At 39.7% G+C, this 20,665-nt stretch overlaps 1 protein-coding gene across 2 annotated transcripts; it reads right to left on the minus strand.

Annotated features, from left to right (window-relative positions):
- Window positions 1–5,475: 5,475 nt before the first annotated feature.
- Window positions 5,476–20,350, minus strand: NANP (N-acetylneuraminic acid phosphatase). 2 transcript variants are annotated; one of them, XM_047854473.1, is made up of 2 exons: window positions 20,272–20,350; window positions 5,476–6,608 (listed from the first exon to the last, which is right to left on the minus strand). In XM_047854473.1, the coding sequence occupies exons 1-2, from the start codon at window positions 20,341–20,343 to the stop codon at window positions 5,952–5,954; spliced, it is 729 nt and encodes a 242-aa protein (XP_047710429.1). In that variant the 5' UTR covers window positions 20,344–20,350; the 3' UTR covers window positions 5,476–5,951. The 2 variants fall into 2 exon arrangements, with proteins under 2 accessions (XP_047710429.1, XP_047710428.1); XM_047854472.1 differs by having other exon boundaries at window positions 20,197–20,347.
- Between the last annotated feature and the right edge of the window lie 315 nt (window positions 20,351–20,665).

Consider the following 20,665-nt stretch of genomic DNA (forward strand, 5'->3'; position numbering starts at 1 on the left):
TTGTATTTGTGACTTAAAGTGATCATAGGACAATTTCCAAGGAATAAACAGAAAAAGCTTGGATTTTTCATCTACTCTTCATCCACTGGCAGCCAGAGAGCTTCCCCCACATGTCAATATTAAAGGAACAATAGGTGACAGAAAAATTTTTTATTACATCTCAGTGTCATTGCTGGCACTGGTTACACGTGTGTCTCCTATTAAGTTTCTTAGTTTTTATATCTGTTGGTATTCCAAATGTGATCCTTGCATTGTCTTTAACCTGCCACAATGTCCTGCACTTTACTGGGGGCCATTAGTATGTGGGGGCAAGCATTAGAGTTGGCAGCCCTGGAAAGAGTGGGACTGAGTGTGGCTAGGCTTTCACGTGGCGGGGCCTTGAATAAGTCATCTCACCAGCCTCAGTGTGGGGTGCACCCATTGTGCTTACATTGGCTCCATGTTGTTTACGGTTCTTTAAGAGAGGGCTCAACCCACCAAATTCCCACAAAATTTGCTCATTCCAAGGAGTTAAATGTAACAGAACTGTTTTCAGGGGAGAACAGTCCCATTTATCAGTGGACACTCAGTGAAGCACTGTATGTGTAGTTTTCAGTGTATCTTACTGTTACTTATTAAATCTTCAACACAGATTTCAAGCTTTGGAGATATGTGAAAAGATTAAACATATGTTTCTCATTATTAGGAACTCAGCAAGTGGAATATAGGTGATATACACCAATAAACCATAATAAAATGTAACTTTTAGATCACTTATCATTGTACAATTTGGGGGTATTTAGTACATTCACAATCAAACCATCACTATCTAGTTCCAGAATTACTTTTGTCATTCCAAAAGGAGACTCTACCTAGTAAGCAGTCACTCTTTGTTCCTATTTCAGTAAAATCATGAACTTAATTTCTTTAAGCCATTTTATCATCTTATCCATAAAATGTCAGACTGACAATCCAGAAGAGAAAATCTTCCAAGAAATCCAGTGGGAATAACTATATTGTCACATATGTCATATATTTGAAGACTAATTAAAAACATGGTTTTATTTTGGGGACACCTGGGTGGCTCAGTCAATTAAGCATCCAACTTCAGCTCAGGTCATGATCTCATGGTCTGGGAGTTGGAGCCCCTGCATCTGGCTCTGGGCTGACAGCTCAGAGCCTGGAGCCTGCTTCCAATTCTGTCTCTCTCTCTCTGCCCCTCCCCTACTCTCACTCAAACACACACACACACACACACACACACACACACACACACACACTCTCTCTCTCTCTCTCTCTCTCTCAAAATAAATAAACGTTAAAAATTTTTAATAAAAATATGGTTTTATTCTGGCTAAGTTTTAGCCCTATTTCTAGGAGTAGGATAATTTCTTTTAATGTTTATTTTTGAGAGACAGAGAGAGACAGAGCACAAGCAGGGGAGGGACAGAGAGAGGAGGAGACGCAAAGCAAAGCAAAGCAGGCTCCAGGCTCTGAGCATCCCTTCTCTCTTATTCATGAATACCAAGGACTTCCAGGAATATAAGGAAAGGCTTTAATGTGACAAATAGATCCAAAGAAACAGATTAGAGCAACTTGGAAGAAACAGTGGATTCTATGGATTCTTCAAAGATTTAACAATTTTCTGAGAGATAATATTCCGCTCAAAACAAAAGCAGTTATTAAAAAGAAACATCTAGAAAACAAAGCAAAGCTCTTGGAAATTAAAAAATATGGTGACAGGGGAAAAAATCAATAGGACTGGAAGATAAAGTTGAAGAAACCTCCCCAAAAGTGGAACAAAATTACAGATGGAAAAATAGGAGAAAAGATTAAACATGGCAGGTCAGTAGAGGAAATCCATCATCTGAACAGTAAGAGTTCCAGAAAAAGAAAGCAAGAAAACAGTGGAGAAGCAACATTCAATGAAGTAATTACATTTTCCAGAACTGAAGAACATTAAGATTTTGATTAGAAGAGTTCAGAGTGCTGAGCACATAGGGTGAAAACAGACCATCACCAAGATATATCATCACAGATCACTGGGGGAAAACAACAGTTCTAAGAGCTTCAAGAGAAAAGAAAACTGGTCACATAAATATGTCTTCTAGCAGCCATAGTAGAGCAATGCCTTTGAAATTCTGGATGAAAATGATATCCAACTGCATGCTATTAAACTTATCAATAATAGAAGATAATAAAGGCATTTTCAGACACTTACAATCTTAAGCATTTTACCTGTCACACAAATTAAACATGGGAACACACAAGACAAAACCAGGAAATCCAACATAAGAGGCAAAGGGAATCACAAGGATGGCAATATGCAGTGGAGGGAAATTAGTCAGAGTGGAGCAGGGGCAAGGGCTCACTCCGTAGCTGTGCTGACCTTCCCCTCAAAGTGAATGAAGGCACAGTGAAAGTCAATGGAACCATCACTTTTATTGATTTTAACAAGAATGATAGTGGATGGCAGAGACCAGGAAAAGTGTATGTTCCTAACACAAATGATGTAAACAGAAGCTTTAGGACTCTCTTTTTCAATTAATATCTTAGCAAGAGCATTTTTTTCTAAAACTGAAAAGCAGAAATAAAAATCTTGCTTAACTGAAAGGAATTCTAGGGACTCCTGGGTGGCTCAGTCGGTTAAGTATCTGACTTTTGATTTCAGCTCAGGTCATGATCTCATGGTGGTTTGTGGGATGGAGCCCCTACGTTAGGCTCCACACTGGCAGTACAGAACCTGCTTGGGATTCTCCCTCCCTCTCTCTGCCCATCCCCCACTCATGCAGATACACAGGAAGTTGCTTACAACAGTGGCCTATAGGAGTGGTGAGCCTCTGGGAAAGAAAGGAGACTTTGCCATTCACTGTTTTATTCTTTTGACTTGTGTATCCCAAATAGTAATTGTTCAAATATGAATATATTCCCTAAGTTAAAGAGATGGAGAGATGGAGTGAAAAAAACTGACCATGTATAGTAGCATGTAGTTTAAAAAAACTTACCTCAGTTTTAAGTATATAAAACTATTTTATATTAATATGTTCACTATAACTGTACTTAATGGATGGTGATGGAAACCGTTTCTTTTGTAGGCTACAAAGAAGTTTGAAAGTGCTAAACCAAATGTCTCTGTAACTATAAAAATCCTTTCCTACAATACTTACTGAGCAGCCACTGGGTCTTGGCTCCTACCAGATCTAAAATGTTTGTGCACCAGTGGGTTAGATGCGTATATAGAATCAGAAAACATCCATCTTTCTGTTAGTATCCAGGTGCAGTGTCCATTTGTGTCTACTGTTGGCCTTCCTATATAACTTAGTGCTTGGGAGAGACTCTAGACAATTGAGAATTTAGGGCTTTGTAGAACATACCACTTTGAAGAAACTGAAAAAAAAAAAAAGATGACAGGACACTATTGTTACATCATTTTTTTAAATAAGGGATTTTAAAAAAAATGTTTATTTACTTTTGAAAGAGAAAGAGAGAGCGCGAGTGGGGAAGGGGCAGAGGGGGAGGGAGACACAACCTGAAGTGGGCTCCAGGCTCCTAGTTGTCAGCACACAGCCCAATGCAGGGCTTAAGCTCAGGAACCGCAAGATCATGACCTGAGATGAAGTCACTTAACTGACTAAGCCACCCAGGTGCCCCTGTTACATTATTTTTTTTAATCTTGAGGAACATTATTCTAAAATAGAAACATTGTTAATAAAATCATAGGTCTACTCCAAGATTCCTTAATATCTTTTGTAATATTCCATTCAGAAGGCAGAAAACTACCAGGTCTTTTCCTATGGAAGGGTGCAAATGGAATGCAATACTGCATTAGTGCACTGTACAGATATCACAGGGAGGACAAGGAAATAATCTTTTAATTCCCCCTCTCCTCCATAACTTTTGCTGAAGAACTGCTCACTTGACATCCTAGAAACTATCTTGCTGAGTTCTGTCACTATAATCTAGAAGCAATGAATCTTCTCCAGTTAGCATAATGAATGTGACACTGCCTACATCCATCCTGTGGGAGAGCTAAAAGGACAAACCCTCAGCATTGCACATCAATCTATTAGAGAAATCATGCATATAGTTATTTTTTCTGTCAAGATCCTCCAATTTAATCTTTTTTAAATAGCTAAAATATAATCAAGGTCACATGGAACTATACACAAACATACCCTGTTCACTATTGTTCAGCTTCATAGCAACAACACCATGGGACAGTCAAGGGCACAATCACAGTTTTAAAAATTAAGAGTGAGAAGTAAACACAACAGGACATTTGCACAATGGCAGAGAATCCTGTTCTTGGCAGTAGACAGAAAATGATTGGCTAAAGAAATAGTTACAGATAGGCATAATCTAGAGTCTAAGTATCATAATCATAGGATATTTAAATGAGGATATGTATAACTATAGTTGTATGTATAGTTATACATATCCTAAAAGTCTAATATTTTACGTTAGTAGCTTCTTATATAAAGGTTAAAACAAAAACCTATGAAAAACCAACCTAAATCACTTTCTTTTTTCCTTAATTAACCATTTTACTCCAAGTTTGATTGAAGTCATGAGACAGTCTAGCTTAATGGCCTAGAAAAAGTTTTCTAGTTGCAAGATGCCTTAATCCTTAATTAATAAGCCCAAAGTGAACAATGAATTCGATATAAAAATTGTGAAACAAGGATATATTTCCTAGAATTTGAAAAACAGGAGACTTAAGGCAGATGGTTAACACCCAGAGCCCCTTAAGTTATATTAAAATGACACCCTGGAAATATCTTATAGCAAAACATAATTTTCTCTTAGATTTCATCATATGGGTGAAACTGTTCAGGCCAGTAAAGAATTCATGGGAGAGCTGCGTGGTTAGGCTGCACCAAGGCAATCCCCCTCTGAAGTATCCACAGAAGGAAAATGACTTGGTACCCTGTGGTTTGTACTTATCCTCAGCAAGACAGCCTAGTCCCTTTAACCCACTGTGTACCTGGGAAAAGATTGTAAAAATACTTCTGTAAGAGGTAAAGACAATAAGAACCTATAAGTACACTCTGGAAAGATGTGAAAATGTCAGAGAAGGAGCACCACATGCTGATTTTAACAGCTTTTTTACTGGAGGAATCTGTTGTGTATACACCATAGGAAAATTGTACTCCCCGCAACCCCCAGAAAAAGGTCATGCAGAAAAATTAGATTCATAAAAGAATGTAATTCAAAGTAGGCAAAAATATGGCATATGTTTAAAAAAAATATGCAAAATAATTTCACTACGGAATACCTTAATTGGCATGTGACTTAGTACTATTTACTATTAACCAGATCTGATTATTCTAATAAATCTCTAATATATCTTTTCTGGAATATCTATTTTTAAAATATATCTTTTTTTAAAATTTTTATTTTTAATTAATGTTTATTTTTGAGAGAGAGACAGAACACAAGTCGGGGAGGGGCAGAGAGAGAGGGAGACAGAATCCGAAGCAGGCTCCAGGCTCTGAGCTGTCAGCTAAGAACCCAACGTGGGGCTTGAACCCACAAACCATGAGATCATGACCTGGGCCAAAATCAGACACTTAATCGACTGAGCCATCCAGGCGCCCCTAAAATATATCTATTTTTAAGACAGAACATAAAACCTGTATTTGTGAATCCAGTATAAGCTATCTTGCCTGGTATCTTCATGGATCCAAGATATTAAAAGATTAATAAAATAATTCTTTAAAAACCTCAAGTTACAGATTTAACAAATAATATATTTCCTCAAGTTTTCTGGATTATCCTACTAAAAATAACTTGTATTAATTAATGTACTCTGGATTTCCAGATATAAATACCAGTCAATGGTTGGCTGGCCACTGAATCATAAGTAAAATTATTCTTAGAACTGGGTCATAATATATGGAATGCCTTAACTTTTCTTAGTTCAAACCCTGTAATTTTACCCTAAAATACATAATCATGTCCTTTTATGTGCTTTAAGCTGACATATTGACTGTGCAGTCTATACTTTGTAAGACAGCAGGTAACTCTAGCACAGAAGAAATTATATAATGTGGCATGGGGGATGACTTCAGTGGCATTATTCCATTTTTATTTATCCAGACTGTTGCTTTTAGCCCTGCATTAAGACCTCCTTGTATATCAGTTTCTAGTGTGTCACCAACCATCACACAGTCCCCAGGCTGTACTCCAAGGAGACTACAGCAGTAATAAAATATGGAAGGTGATGGTTTCTCTTCTTTCTGCTCTCCACCTACAACGATAGCATCAAAATAGGACTGGCAGGCACAAGCCTCGATCTTCTCCCTTTGGGTCTGGCAGTCTCCATTTGTCAGTAAAAGTAGGCGGACCTCCTTTCGAAGTTCAGTGAGCATGGCTTTGACATCTTCTGCTAGTATCATATGCTGTAAACGTGTAGATTTCCACAGGAAATAACATTCTTCAGCCAATATCCTATTGGCTGCACCACCCTTCGTTTCCTGGATTGCTTCTTCCCAATGTAAAGTCCTGAGATCAGTAATGCAAGTACTGGAAGGATGAAAACATTCCTTGCTGAGTTTAACTTGCACTTTGTCACAGATGGTTTTAGCTTCTTCTTTGTAATGGTATTTTGATTGTAAGAGCTTTATCACCTAAATAAAAGAAAATAGGTCTATTAGCACACTTCAGGTCTTTAATAGTCATGCCCTGAGAAGCCACACTCCTATAATCTCAGAGCAGAGATTCTAACTCCATATGTCTGCTTTAAGGCAGCTCTATTAGCACACCATTTGTAGTAGGAATATAAAAATATAGAGAATACCAGAGTGAAGATCTCCCAACCTCTCTCTACAGAACTCATTCATATATTTAACCGATTTCTATTCTAAGAAGTGTCTTCACAGATAGCTCATAACAACCCTTCATTTGGCAGTCCGCCATCTTTTATTCTGGTTATGAAGAAATAGAAAGAAAACTTATATTTATATTCAGTAAAAACATTTTAAATCCTCAAAACCATTATTTAGACTCTTCCAATAATAATGCTGGTTCATCCAACCTTTTCTTATCTATGTCCTTTTTATGTTGTGAAGGCCTAAATTGACCACCATACAAAATGGAACCTAATTCTGTTCTTTTAGAAACATATATTCAGTTCTAATGTAATCAAGCATGTTCTGTGATTTCAGCCATTTAATGACCCAGTGCTTTGTCCAAACCTAGTTCTCCAGATAAAAATCTTCAACAAGTTCCGAGTCACACTCTGTTACACTGGTTCTGAATCCCCCATTAGAATTACATGCTCTCGCTCATGTTCCACATCTTTTAAATTTTTTATTTTTTTTTAACGTTTATTTATTTTTGAGACAGAGAGAGACAGAGCATGAATGGGGGAGGGGCAGAGAGAGAGGGAGACACAGAATCGGAAGCAGGCTCCAGGCTCTGAGCCATCAGCCCAGAGCCCGACGCGGGGCTTGAACTCACGGACCGTGAGATCGTGACCTGAGCTGAAGTCGGACGCTCAACCGACTGAGCCACCCAGGTGCCCCAATGTTCCACATCTTTTTATCTTAGCTTTTATTGCATTAGATTCTTTTCTATTTGGCCTGTCTTCTAACATTTACTAAGACCCAATGCTCACATACATCATTTCTAACCTTTTCCACAACTCTGCAAGCGTTTTTGAAATGAAGAAATGGAAGTTCAGAACTGTTAAGTAACTTGCCCAAGTTGGGATTTAAATCCAAACTTGCTTACTTCCAAAGCACACATGCTTGCCTTTACACTATTGTATTAGGCAGTAGAGACTGGATCTGTTGTCCTTATGACATGATCTGGTGGGGAAAATAAGCAGGTATGTAACCACCATAAATGCTGGCTTGAGTGCCATGACAGTCATGTAAATAACAATGGAAATAAAATTCAAGAAGCAAGTCATTCCACAGGGTTATTGGATAAGGCTTGGCAGAGAAGATAACATTTAAACCAAGGTGTTAACAAGCCAATAAGATGGGCATGGGAGGATAAAATCATTCTAGACAGAAAGAAGAGCATGAACAAAGATGCAGAGCTTAGAATTTTGAGAACTGGGAAAGGTGAGAAGCAGAGTTCAAGATGAAATTCAAGGCGTGTGAGGGAGGATAGTAAGATATGGGGCTGGAGAGGCTATTTGCAACTGTTTGTGAAAGGCCTTCAATCTCAGGCTGGGCAGAGGCTACCCAAATCCCCTTGGTATGCAGTATTCCATAATGCCTATACCTTCATACTGTGATTAGGTAGACTTCTCTGTTTAAGAGCTTTATTTGACCACAGGAGCACCCATGCACATAGGCTAGGGTGGAAGTGGTACCCTGGGAAAAGGCCTCAACCAATGAGGGGCAGAAAATGGTAGATAAATATCTCTGCTTTCTTGTCCCTTGGAAAGGACAATGGAAGCATGTTCTCTTCATGCTGTGTCCCAGAGTTCCCTAGCTGTTCACACCAGTAACCTGCTCATTTAAACTTTCCTTCTTTGTATGATTCCACCACTCTCCTAGAGTACTTCCAAGGATCACCTCCCAAATGGATTACCTGCATCTGAAGTCCCTGTCTTAGGGACATCTGGGGAAAGATGACAACACCAAGACATTTTTGGATCTTTGAATGATGAGTGCAAGGCACATAACTGGGAACAAAAGTTATCTGTTGTTGGACCAAAGTGGTCAAACAAGTTTAAATGTGTTGCCCTAAACTATATCGGAAACAAGTAGTATGCTACTCACAAGACTGAATTCACAATTCACCTACTGAAAAGGGGAAAGAGATTAATAAACACATCATTCTTCCTTCAGAGTATAAGATTCACATCAAAAGCAAAGGAAATAGTGCAAAGGGCAAGATGGCGGAATAGCATGGAAGTTTTTTTGGCGTCTCTCATCCCTAAAATACAGCCATATCAAAACTAAACCATCCTGCACACCTAGAAAACTAATCTGAGGATTAACACAATTTGCACAACCTGAACCACAGAACTCAGCAGGCACGTTGCGCAGAGAGGTGAACTGGGGGAGAGAGAAGCTGCAGAGGGCAGGGAGCTGTTTTGCTTGTGGAGAGAGGACGGAGATGGGAGGAGAGCAACCCCTCCCTGCCCGAAAGTAGCTAGAGAGAAAAGAAAGAGTTAGCAAGGGACTTAACAAAAAAAGGGAGAAAGGAGAAAGGAGAGGGTTTAAATTCCATTAAGACTCTATAAACAGGGGGAGCACAGAGCCTGAAACTCCACAGCTAGATACCTGGTGGTGCTCTGGTGAGAAAGGCAAATCACCAGGGGTAGAAAGTGAGGTCCTTGGCCCACACGGGGAGAGGTGGTTTCCCTGCTGGGAGGACATTTGGTAGAGGCAGTGTGGCCACCCCACAGGCAAAGGTCCCAGAGGATCCTGAAGAACAACCACATTTGCTGGTGCTGGAACAAGGACATTAAGTGGGAACCTGGGTGCCAGATGTGTGTTGTGATTTACCATAATCCCTGAAACACTGCTGCTACATGATTGTGAAAATTTTCTGGGGTGGGTAGGCACCCAACCACAGTCTTTGGGCAAAGGCAGGAGCATAGTTCTGCAAATATTACTGGGGGCAGGTGGGTACCAGGCCATTGCTCGGTAAGACTCTCCTCTATAGAGTCATAACAGGTCAAAGCCACAGTCCCTCAGAAGTGAGATGCAAAACACAGCCGCATCTAAGATAAAACTCAGGAGGGAGATGCTGGCCTGGCAACCTGACAGTTTGGTCACAGACAGTGTAAAAGCGGGAATGGACGGACTGGAGACAAAGGACAGGTGCCTGATTGCTGATTGGGGAGAACAGAATTCTGATACTAGAGACTAGGGAGCTGGGTGATACCATTTTACCCCTCCTGCGCAGGTGCATACACCGCTACACGTGCCACAACAATCCACCCCAGTAAGCTAAGAAGCGCCATCTAGTGGAGAATGGAGACATTACACTAAGCCCCACCCAACTGGGCCAACCTTGCTCTTCAGGAACACCACAAATCTCTCTGCCTGCTTACTTTACAGACTATAAAGTTCTTCATAGTTGAACTTCTAGCGGAAATCGATGTAATTTCAATCGTATTTCGGTCTGTTCACTGGTCCATTCAATTTTTTTTTCTTTTCTTATTGTTCAATACAGAAAGAGAAAACATTCTCATTTTCAATTTTTGTTAAAAATATCTCTTTAAATTTTTTCTATTTTTTTTCACTTTTTGAAAATTTTCAAATTCGATTTTACTTCCATCATTTCATTTTATTCTATTTCATTGTATTCATTTTTCAAGTTTTCAAACATTTTCCTTTTTTTTCCTTTTATTATCTTTCCCTTTTTTCTTTAATCTGTCAAGCTCCTTTCAATAACCAGAAAAACAAACCTAGAATCTAGCATCATATATTTGATTTTATGTGTGTGTGTGTTGGTTTTAATTTTTTAATTTCAATTTTTTTACCTTATTAATTCCTTTTCTTCCTTCAAAATGATGAAACAAAGGAATTCATCCAAAAAAAAAAAAAAAAAAAAAAAAAAGAACAGGAAGAAATGACACCCCCGGACTTAATCAACAATGATACAAGCAAGATGTCTGAACCAAAATTTAGAATCACGACAATAATACTTGCTGGGGTTGAAAATAGATTAGAATCCCTTTCTCCAGAGATAAAAGAAGTAAAAGCTAGTCAGGATGAAATAAACAATGCTATAACTGAGCTGCAATCTCGAATGTATGCCATGGCAGCAAGGTTGGATGAGGCAGAGCAGCGAATCAGCGATATAGAGGACAAATTTATGGAGAATAATGAAGAAGAAAAAAGAGGGAGATTAAGCAAAAGAGCATGATTTAAGAATTAGAAAAATCAATGACTCATTAAAAAGGAACAACATCAGAATCATAGGGGTCCCAGAAGATGAAGAAAGAGAAAAAGGGGCAGAAGGGTTATGTGAGCAAATCATAGCTGAGAACATTCCTAATCTGGGGAAAGACACAGACATCAAAATCCAGGAAGCACAGAGGACTCCTATTAGATTCAACAAAAACTGACCATCAACAAGGCATATCATAGTCAACTTCACAAAATACTCAGGTAAGGAAAGAATCATGAAAGCAGCAAGGGAAAAAAGCCCTTAACCTACAAGGGAAGACAGATCAGGTTTGCAGCAGATCTATCCACAGAAACTTAGCAGGCCAGAATGGAGTGGCAGGATATATTCAATGTACTGAATCAGAAAAATATGCAGCCAAGGATTCTTTATCAAGCAAGCCTGTCATTCAAAATAGGAGAGATAAAAAGTTTCCCAAACAAAAATTAAAGGAGTTTGTGGCCACTAAACTAGCCCTGCAGGAAATTTTAAGGGGGATTCTTTGAGGGAAGAAACATCTCTCTCTCTCTCTCTCTCTCTCTCTCTCTCTCTCTCTCTGTGTATGTGCATGTGTGCGTGTGTGTGTATACACACCAAAAGCAACAAAGAATCGAAAGGACCAGTGAACACCACCAGAAACTCCAACTCTACAAGCATCATAATGGCAATAAATTCGTATCTTTCAGTATCCACTCTAAATGTCAATGGACTCAATGTTACAATCAAAAGACACAGGGTAACAGAATGGAAAAGAAAACAAGATCCATCTATATGCTGTTTACAAGAGACCCACTTTAGACCTAAAGACACCTTCAGATTGAAAATAAGGGGATAGAGAACAATCTATCATGCTAATGGTTGACAAAAGAAAGCCAGAGTAGCCATACTTATATCAGACAATCTAGACTTTAAAATAAAGACTGTATCAAGAGATGCAGAAGGGCATTATATCAAAATCAAGGGGTCTATCCACCAAGAAGACCTAACAATTGTAAACATTTATGTGCCAAATGTGGAAACACCCAAATAAATTACAAACATAAAGAAACTCATCGATAGTAATACCATGATAGTAGGAGACTTTAACACCCCACTCACAGCAATGATCATCTAATCAAAAAATCAACAAGGAGGGGTGCCTGGGTGGCTCAGTCGGTTGGGCGTCTGACTTTGGCTCAGGTCATGATCTTGCGGTCCGCGAGTTCGAGCCTCGCATCAGGCTCTGTGCTGACAGCTCAGAGCCTGGAGCCTGTTTCAGATTCTGTGTCTCCCTCTCTCTCTGACCCTCCCCCGTTCACGATCTGTCTCTTTCTGTCTCAAAAATAAATAAACGTTAAAAAAAAAAAATCAACAAGGAAACAATGGCTTTGAGTGACACACTGGACCAGATGGACTTAACAGATATATTCAGAACATTTCATCCTAAAGCAGCAGAATATACATTCTTCTCCAGTGCACATGGAATGTTCTCCCGAATAGACCACATACTGGGACAGAAATCAGCCCTCAGCAAGTGCAAAAAGATCGAGATCATACGTGCATATTTTCAGACCACAATACTATGAAACTCAAAATCAACTACAAGAAAAAATGTGGAAAGGTAACCAATACTTGGAGACAAAAGAACATCTTACTGAAGAACGAATGGGCTAACCAAGTTAAAGAGGAAATTAAAAAGTACACGGAAGCCAATTAAAATGATAACACCAGAGCCCCAAACCTCTGGCATGCAGCAAAAGCGGTCATAAGAGGGAAGTATATAGCAATTCAGGCCTTCCTAGGAAGGAAGAAAGGTCTCAGATACACAACCTAACCTTACACCTTACAGAGCTGGAAAAAGAACAGCAAATAAAACCCCAAACCAGCAGAAGACAGGAAATAATAAAGATTAGAGCAGAAATTAATGCTATCAAACCCAAAATGAAAGAGTAGAACAGATCAATGAAACCAGAAGCTGGTTCTTTGAAAGATTTAACAAAATTGATAAACCCCTAGCCAGTTTGTTTCAAAAAGAAAAAGGAAAGGACCCAAATAAATAAAACCAAGAATGAAAGAGGTGAGATCACAATCAACACAGCAGAAATACAAACAATAATAAGAGAATATTATGAGCAATTATACGCCAATAAAATGGGCAATCTGGAAGAAATGGATAAATTCCTAGAAACATATAAACTACTAAAACTGAAACAGGAACAGAAAATTTGAACAGACCCATAACCAGTAAAGAAATAGAACTAGTAAACAAAAGTCTCCCCCAAAACAAGAGTCCAGGGCCAGACGGCTTTCCACGGGAATTTTACCAAACATTTAAGGAAGAGTTAACACCTATTCTCTTGAAGGTGTTCCAAAAAATAGAAATGGAAGGAAAACTTCTAAACTCTTTCTATGAAGCCAGCATTACCTTGATTCCAAAACCAGACAGAGACCCTATTAAAAAGGAGAACTATAGACCAATTTCCCTGATGAACATGGATGCAAAAATACTCAACAAGATACTTGTCAACCAGATCCAATACATTAAAAAAATTATTCACCACGACCAAGTGGGATTTATACTGGGGATGCAGGGCTGGTTCAATACCCACAAAACAACCAATGTGATACATCACATGAATAAAAGAAAATACAAGAACCACATGATCCTCTCAATAGATGCAGAGAAAGCATTTGACAAAATACAGCATCCTTTCTTAATACAAACCATCAAGAAAGTAGGGATAGAAGGATCATACCTCAAGATCATAAAAGCCATGTATGATAGACCCACCGCTAATATCCTCCTCAATGGGGAAAAAATGAGAGCTTTCCCCTTAATATCAGGAACAAGACAGGGATGTCCACTCTCACCACTGTTACTCAACATAGCCTCATCAATCAGACAACACAAAGAAGCAAAATGCATCCAAATCAGCCAGAAGGAGGTCAAACTTTCACTCTTCACAGATGACATGATACTCTACATGGAAAAGCCAAAAGCTTCCACCAAAAAACTGCTAGAACTTATCCATGAATTCAGCAAAGTGGCAGGATATAAAATCAATGCACAGAAATTGGTTGCATTCCTATACACCAATAAAGAAGCAACAGAAAGAGAATCAAGGAGTTGATCCCATTTACAATTGCAACAAAACCCATAAAATACCTATGAATAAATCTAACCAAAGAGGTGAAAAATCTATACAGTGAAAACTACTGAAAACTTATGAAAGAAATAGAACACACAAAAAAATGGAAAAACATCCCATGCTCCTGGATAGGAAGAACAAACATTGTTAAAAAGTCTGTACTACCCAAAGCAATCTACATATTCACTGCAATCCCTATCAAAATAACACCAGCATTCTTCACAGAGCTAGAACAAACAATCCTAAAATTTGTATGCAATCAGAAAAGACCCTGAATAGCCAAAGCAATCTTGGAAAAGAAAACCAAAGCTGGAGGTTTCACAATCTCGGCCTTCAAGTTGTATTACAAAGCTGTAATCATCAAGACAGCATGGTACTGGCACAAAAACAGACACTCAGATCAATGGAACAGAATAGAAAATCCAGAGATGGACCAACGAATATATGGCCAACTAATAATTGACAAAGTAGGAAAGAATATCCAATGGAATAAAGACAGTGTCTTCAGCAAGTGGTGCTGGGAAAACTGGACAGTCACATGGAGAAAAATGAACCTGGACCACTTTCTTACATCATACACAAAAATAAACTCAAAATGGATGAAAGACCTCAATGTAAGACAGGAAGGCATTAAAATCCTCGAAGAGAAAGCAGGCAAAAACCTCTTTGACTTCAGCTGGAGCAACTTCTTATTTAACAAGTCTCCAGAGGCAAGGGAAACAAAAGCAAAAATGAATTCTTGGGACTTCATCAAAATAAAAAGCTTCTGCACAGTGAAGGAAACAATCAACTAAAAGGCAAGTGACGGAATGGGAGAAGATATTTGCAAACAACATAGCAGATAAAGGGTAGTATCCAAAATCTATAAAGAACTTATCAAACTCAACACCCCAAAAATAAATAATCCAGGGGCGCCTGGGTGGCTCAGTCGGTAAAGCGTCCGACTTCAGCTCAGGTCATGATTTCACGGCTTGTGAGCTCGAGCCCCATGTCAGGCTCTGTGCTGACAGCTCAAAGCCTGGAGCCTGCTTCCGATTCTGTGTCCCTCTTTCGCTCTCCCCCTCCCCCCCCAATTGTGCGCTCTCTCTCTCTCTCTCTCTCTCTCTCTCTCAAGAATACATAAAACATTAAAAAAATTAAAAAAAAAACAAAAACAAGTAAGCCAGTGAAGAAGTGGGCAAAAGACATGAATAGACACTTCTCCAAAGAAGACATCCAGATGGCCAACAGACACCTGAAAAAATGCTCAACATCACTCATCATCAGGGAAATACTAATCAAAACCACAATGAAATACCACCTCACACCTAGTCAGAATGGCTAACATTCACAACTCAGGCAACAACAGATGTTGGTGAGGATGCAGAGAAAAAGGATCTCTTTTGCACTGCTGGTGGGAATGCAAACTGGTGCAGCCACTCTGGAAAACAATATGGAGGTTCCTCAAAAAATTAAAAATAGAACTACCCTACAACCCAGCAATTGCACTACTAGGTATTTATCCAAGGGAGGGGCACATGCATCCCAATGTTTACAGCAGCACTACACAATAGCCAAAGTATGGAAAGAGCCCAAATGTCCATTGAATGATGAATGGATAATGAAGAAATGGTACATATATACAATGCAGTGTTACTCAGCAATCAAAAATAATGAAATCTTATCATCTGCAACTACGTGGATGGAAGTAAAGGGTATTATGCTATGTGAAATTAGTCAGAGAAAGACAAATAGCACGTGACTTTACTCATATGAGGACAGATGAACACAAGGTAAGGGAAGCAAAAATAATACAAAAATAGGGAGGGGAACAAAACAGAAGAGACTCTTAACTATACAGAACAAATAGAGGCTTGCTGGAGGGGTTGAAGGAGGGGAGACAGGCTAAATGGGAAAGGGGCATTAAGGAATCTATTCCTGAAATCATTGTTGCAGTATATGCTAACTAACTTGGATGTAAATTAAAAAATAAAAATAAAAAAGAAAAGGAAATATTGTTCAGGCTATTTTTGTTCATCAAAAAATGCAAGAGTTAAGAAAAGTCTTATTAGTCCAAAAAAAATATACCAATCCTAAGAATTTTAGATGAAGGCAAAGTTTAATTTCAATGAACAAACCAAGCTTCTTCAGCTTTCACACTAATGTCACCATCTTTTCTAACAATGTCAGTTGAATTACTCTTGAGCTATGATGGAAGGCCACTAAGTTTTAGCAACCCTATTGCTACACAATAAAAGAACACAGGCCCCTAGAAGTCCATAGTTCTTGAGCTTAAATAGGAGCTAGCTCATAGTTAGCAAACTGAAAGCTCCCCATAAACATTCCATTTCCTGTTACTGCAATTGCCAATTCATTTCTTATGTTCTCAGGGCTCTTAAAAAGCAGAATTAGCTTACCTTAAAGTGGAGTCTTCTAAAGGTATAGAATACCACTTTCAAGTTTTGCAATTTCTTCCAAGTATATCCTCTGAATTAACTTTTCCTTTTTTTTTTTTTTTTTTTTTTCCACACAGCAGGTAATTACAGATTCACTTGGGATCACAAGTAGCATTTTAACATTAACACATTAGGGGAAAAGTTTATCAGTCATTTATACATTAATATTACTTAAAACAGAAATAACACCTATTGAATCACTAGATTTTATACCTGAAACTAATGTTAACATTGTGTCAACTATATTTCAATAAAACAAAAACACCTAAGTTGAATTAGTACACAATCTTAATGCCCCAACTGAGAAAATGAAGAGTAAAACGATCTCCAACTTGGAAGTGTGATGACATTTTATGCAAGGGGTAAGGCTGGCCTGAAAAGGATTCTGCGCACAGTTAAGCCCACTAAGTACTTAGGGGCATGAAGAAAGGAGCCCTAAGACAGTAAAGGGGGAGGGGGATCAATTTGATGTCATAAGATAAACTCAAACTTCTAGTTCAAAACTCTAAGACTCATCTTAACCAATACAAAAAGAAGACTCTATCCTACTCCTGCTTTCTGGACCCAGAATTAAAGTTAGTATCATCACTACTAGCTTTTAGCTGATTGTGATTGCAATTTAAACACTTTCTGAGGGATAGAGTGGGAACTATATAACACTTTACAATACTATGATAGTATATGAAGTGGCTGAATTCCAAATAAAACGGAGTTAAGAATATATGCTCACAAGGGCACCTGAGTGGCTCAGTCGGTTGAGCCTCTGACTCTGGAGTTCGGCTCAGGTTATGATCTCATAGTTCATGGGTTCGAGACCCATGCAGGAAGGGCTCCACACTGGCAGCGTGGAGCCTGCTTGGGATTCTCTCTTTCTCTCTCTGCCCCTCCCCAGCTCTCTCTCTCTCTCTTTCAAAGTAAACAAAAACAATTTTTAATAAAAAAAAATAAAAAATACATGCTCACAAAATAGGACTGCCTGCATAGAGTCTACCAATTCAAGCAGCTCTTGTGCTATTTTAGCTCAAGTCTTTCCTCAAACATCATTTATTCTATGTGACCTATCTGACCAACCTATTTAAAATTACAATTCATTCTCCCCTCCACTTTTCTGAACATACTTATAAATAAATATACATCTGATGTATTATGTTCACAGTCATCCCCACTAGAGAGTAAACTCACAAATGCAGAAATCTTTTCTGCTCTGTTCACTGAGAAACTGCAATTTCCTGTGGACAGCTTCCTCTTGGGTAGTGACACGGACAGGCCTGAAGAGGGTGGAAAGAAAGAACTTTCCCAGAAAGGGAAATGGCTCCTTCTCCCCAAGCCCAAGGCAATGGCTAAGACCTTTCCTCCCCTTCTCCTTTCAATAGAGTATTTATGAAAGCTGACATATTACTTCTGAACAGGCCAACATTTATGGATGATGCTGTATTCTTATGTGATAAAGCATTCCTTTTATAGTCAAAAGCACACACAAACTCTGCTCATTTGATTGAATGTTTATAAAGGAGGTGGCAACTGAACCAAGTCTGGAAACCTGGATTTTTATTTATCCATCCATCCATCCATCCATCCATCCATCATTTATTCAATATTTACCATGCATCAAATGAATGACTACAACAGTTTGTTCCCTCTTAAGAAGCTATTAAGTTGTAGGCATCTGAGTTACAAAACTTGTTAATATCCTTTGATAAGTATATCTTGAACAAAATACAGTGCTGGTATAAGGGAGGGTATAAAGACTAGGGAGAAATAGAATCTGACTTTTGTTCAGAAATTTCACTGTGGCAGGAATGTGAAGGATGAACTGGACATAGTGAACTTGGAGACACCACCACAGCAATAGTCTAGGTGACAGGGTGGATGGTATAATTCATCAAGTGAACATTGGATGGCATGTAATTTCCAGGTTTAAATTAAACCTGGTAAGGATACTGAGGACTAAGATCATTATTCAAATTTTAAAATAAGAATTTAAGATTTAGAGTGGTTACATAACTTGTTCAGGTACTTTCAGCTAGGTACTGGGAGAGCTGTGATTGAAACTCAAATGTCTAATTTTATTATTTATTTATTTTAAACATAATTTATTGTCAAGTTAGCTAACATACAGTATATATGGTATGCTCTTGGCTTCAGGAGTAGATTCCCATGATTCATCACTTACATACAATACCCAGTGTTCATCCCAAGTGCCCTCTTCAATGACCATCACCCATTTTCTGCTCCCCCCAATAAACCATCAGTTTGTTCTCTGTTTCGGAGTCTCTTATGGGTTTCCTCCCTCTCTGTTTGAAACTATTTTTTCCCCTTTCCTTCCGCCTTTGTCTTCTGTTAAGTTTCTCAAATTCCACATATGAGTGAAAACATATATTTGTCTTTCTCTGACTTATTTCACTTACCAAATGCCTGATTTCAAAGCACGAACTCTTGGCCTATAGCATTATTTGGCCTAAACCAAGAATTTAATTGCAATATACTGGGTCTGACCTGCCAAGAACACAAAATATGCCCCTGAGGTCAAGGTAAAGGGTATAAAGATAAAAAGGATAGTCAATAGTGTGGAATGCCTCAGTAAAGTCATTAAGACAGACTTAAAATGTCCATTGATTCTGGCAATTTGGGAGGTACCTAATGACCTGGCAAGTCTATTTCATTAGCAAGACAGAAACTGTATGTCAAGAGATTTAGTAATAAATAAAATGTGGAGATAATGTATATAGATTTCTTTTGAAAAACATGGTCGTCAACTGAGATAGGTAACATCTAGTGAAGAGAGAAGGATTCAAGGGAGGCATTCTTTTTAATGTTTTTAAGTGTGGGACAGACCTGAATATTCAGGAGTGGAATGCACCAACAAAGAGGATGAAGATCCAGGGAGTTAAAACCTAACTAATGAAGACTAAAGAGATTGGAACACTCAGGGTTGGAAGGATTAGCTTTTGAAAGTGGGTTTTTCACATCTGATCACTCTTGGTTTTCTCCTTAGAGCTGAAGGCATTAGAAAGAAAAGGGGGATTAAGAGGGCTTGAAAAGCATGGGAAAGGTCTGACACATTTGTGGGTATGGAGAGGATGCTGCTGAGCAATGCCTCATGAAAGGAATGCTCTGTGAAGCACGGAGTTTGGGTGTCACCTCAGATATCTAAGGGTCACACCCACAGCAGGGAGACTGGAGGTGAATTCCTGCGGAGAAAATTCTCTGGAGTCAATTAAGTCCAGACTCGTCACTGACAGTTGCGTAACTTCTTGGGTGTCCTCAAAGATCCATCGAAGACCACTCAGTGCGGGTACGACCCTCCCCGAGGTCAACCGCGGAGAGGATGGCGCCTAGCTGGTCCGAACCTGCCCTGGCAAGAAGCCAGAAGCCAGGTGTCTCCAAGTGTGGTATGAACGTCCATGTTTGTGGGCGACTCTGCCACCGTGGCAGTTTTAATGACATCCTTTCACGTCCCAGAGCACTGGAAACAATTTCAAGAACCCAGCGTCCCAGAACCTGGGCGTAGCCAGGGAGGTAACCCAAGGGGCTGGGAGTGAGGGAAGGCAGCAGCACCAGCCAGCACCCCCTGCCCACTCGTCTTTCTTTCCCGATCCTTCCGACATGGGGCCAGGGGCCTCAAAGGACGAGAAGCCAGTGCCTCTGGGATGACCTGGCCCCGGTGCGGTTTCGGCGGAGATAGCACTGGAAAGGTCAGGGGTGGGAAGACACCAAGGGGACAGGAAAGCGCGTGATACAGGGTGGGCGCATTGACCCTGCCCGGAGGAGGGCCGCGGGAGTCGGGACGTTACCTCCAACATGCCTTTTCTACTCGCCCCGGCCGTGTCGATGAGCGTGTTGTCCAGATCAAAGAAAACGGCCCGTACCTGGTTCAAGACCATTCCGCCAACCGCGCGCGTACCGTTCCAACTCCGCCTCTGCCACCGCCACCCGCGCATGCGTGAAGAGGGACGGCGGGCACGGAAGACGTGGGCGGAGCCGTGAGGTCACCTGACCATTCCTTGCAGCGGGCGGGACTCCCGCGAGATGTCTCAATAGTGGAGTGTCTGAGACAGCGAGATACCGCGAGAGTCCGGAATCGCGGTCTGTTGGTAGCGACCGAAACGTGCCACTGTCAGCGGGCGGGTCGTATCTGAATAGCTTCAGAGTGAGGAAGATTAGTGGCGCAGTTTCCTTCGTAGCCTCTTTCTGCTTATCTCTGTTTTCATGTTGCCCTCCTGGTGATATCATAACTGCCCTGGGGAGGTTTTCTGTGCCACG

Source organism: Prionailurus viverrinus, chromosome A3 (genome assembly GCF_022837055.1).
Source record: "Prionailurus viverrinus isolate Anna chromosome A3, UM_Priviv_1.0, whole genome shotgun sequence".
NCBI classification, from domain to species: Eukaryota; Metazoa; Chordata; class Mammalia; order Carnivora; family Felidae; genus Prionailurus; species Prionailurus viverrinus.

Bases quoted from the DNA above. Each gene is read 5' to 3' on its own strand.
- NANP (XM_047854472.1), bottom strand. From the start codon at position 20,343: ATGCGCGGGTGGCGGTGGCAGAGGCGGAGTTGGAACGGTACGCGCGCG. The intron at 6,609-20,196 runs GTAACGTCCCGA...TCTTTTATTTAG, and splicing joins GTAGAAAAGGCATGTTGGAG to GTGATAAAGCTCTTACAATC.